At 39.5% G+C, this 1,842-nt stretch overlaps 1 protein-coding gene across 1 annotated transcript; it reads right to left on the minus strand.

Moving 5' to 3' along the window:
• Window positions 1–385: 385 nt before the first annotated feature.
• LOC133815276 (uncharacterized) lies at window positions 386–1,627 on the minus strand. The gene is made up of 2 exons (XM_062248131.1): window positions 1,523–1,627; window positions 386–1,414 (listed from the first exon to the last, which is right to left on the minus strand). Exons 1-2 carry the CDS (start codon window positions 1,625–1,627, stop codon window positions 386–388), a joined length of 1,134 nt encoding a protein of 377 aa, XP_062104115.1.
• Window positions 1,628–1,842: the final 215 nt, after the last annotated feature.

A 1,842-nucleotide genomic window follows, 5' to 3' on the forward strand; every position in this document is an offset into this window, starting at 1 on the left:
AGTAGCTGAAATCTGAGGTAAACTTTCCCATAAAATCTTCCTTTCCTCCATAGTGTTACGCCCATAAACAAACGTTGCACTAAAAGGAAATTTCTGACCAGCCATTTTAACATTACATTGAACATATTAACTTGTCTCCTCAAGAACTGTAACCTTGACCAAAACCCTCCTCCATATTATCAAAATTCTTCCCTCAGTAACAGGACTGGAATAATAATCCCAGTTCAAAAATTTATTAACCATCATCTCAGTGACTTTAGTCCCCCTTATTTTCGTTTCCAAGAGAGCACCAACTCCCACTTTATTCTTACTACATATATTCAAAACTGCAGCCTGCTTTTTCAGACCATTCAATCCCCTTAAGTTCCAGCTCAGAATATTACAGTTATCCATGAGAAGAGCTAGCTTCACCTAATCCTCCTTTCTCCCTCTCTATCTGTTCTTGGAGAACCACAGAATAGTTGGACTGATTTTGGCCTGACTCAATTGACACTTTATTAGCTCTCTTCTTGTTACTCTTCGTTGTCCCATGTTTATACACCACTTTCTTAGGTGATTGCCAACCGTTATCACTAGCATTATGGCCATTAGCAACTGGTGGAACCTCAGTAACATTCCTAGGCATTACAGATTCTACTTTCTCATCCATATTCCACTCTTCCACAGGGGGATTCCTAGATGAATTATCAGAACCTGCTTCTGCATCCTTGTCCCTCCCTACCACAGGAGGATTCCTGGAAGGATTATCCTTCTTGATCCCCTGAATTTTCATCTCCTTGCGGCAGTCCACCATAGAATGACCAAAACTCGCACAAGTTTTGCATTTCACTAGCAACCATTCATAGTCCACCCCTTGTTCTGTTAATTGACCATGTTCATTCAAAAATTGTATTGTCCTAGGAGGATTATCTGTGATTTCCATCTCCACCATGATCCTAGCAAATTGAACTCTTGTACGCTCTCGAGTAAATTTGTCCACCATTATCGGCTTACCTATCATACTAACACTAAGGCATTTACTACCCCAATATTGAAGGCCTAGATCTTGTAACCTAATCCAAAGAGGCACTGAACAGATCATTCGAATTGCACTTAGATCAGTAGTCCATGGTTGAATTATAACTAGCTTCCTATCAAAATGAAGAATACCAGTTTCCAAAACATGATCCCTTGTAGCATCATCATTAAACTTTACCATAGTCAGACCCATTGTCATCCTGGTTATTTGAGCAATCCCTAAATGACCCCAAACCCTTTTGATAAACCCTTCAAAAATATCCATTGGAGGATTAGCCCCAAGAACCATACATATGACAGCAGAACTCCAATTAGCCGATTGGCATTTCACTTCATCAATATCAACTAGAGCAATCTTCTTACCATCTTTAAGCAATGGTTCAACATATTCAAGTTTCTGGTTAGAAAATGAAAGATTACCCGATTTGAATTGTTGCCAATGGGTTTGGGCTGAAGTCTGAAAGTCTCCTGCCTCCACTGAGTCCGCTCAACTGGACGGAATTGCCATTTTAGCAGTCGTGTGCTCATCTATCTGGATTGTTTCACCTTCCGTCAAACCCTTCACTTCAGCGTTTTGGGGCAAACCTTGAGTCTGATCATTACCATCCATGAGCATCTCATCACCTTATGTTATAATTAATATTTCTAAACTATAGGTTAAACTTATAAAATCCATAACTATTGCTACGAGTGTCCTACTAAGTCCCGGTTTGAACCAAAATCCATGAAATCTAAAATACTACAAACTATCTAGCTAGCTAAGTAAACATCCTGGGACTCTACAAGATTGCAGTAAAGCACATTCTCAAGTATCTTAGGACAATG

Source organism: Humulus lupulus, chromosome 2, assembly GCF_963169125.1.
Source record: "Humulus lupulus chromosome 2, drHumLupu1.1, whole genome shotgun sequence".
In the NCBI taxonomy this organism is placed as follows: Eukaryota; Viridiplantae; Streptophyta; class Magnoliopsida; order Rosales; family Cannabaceae; genus Humulus; species Humulus lupulus.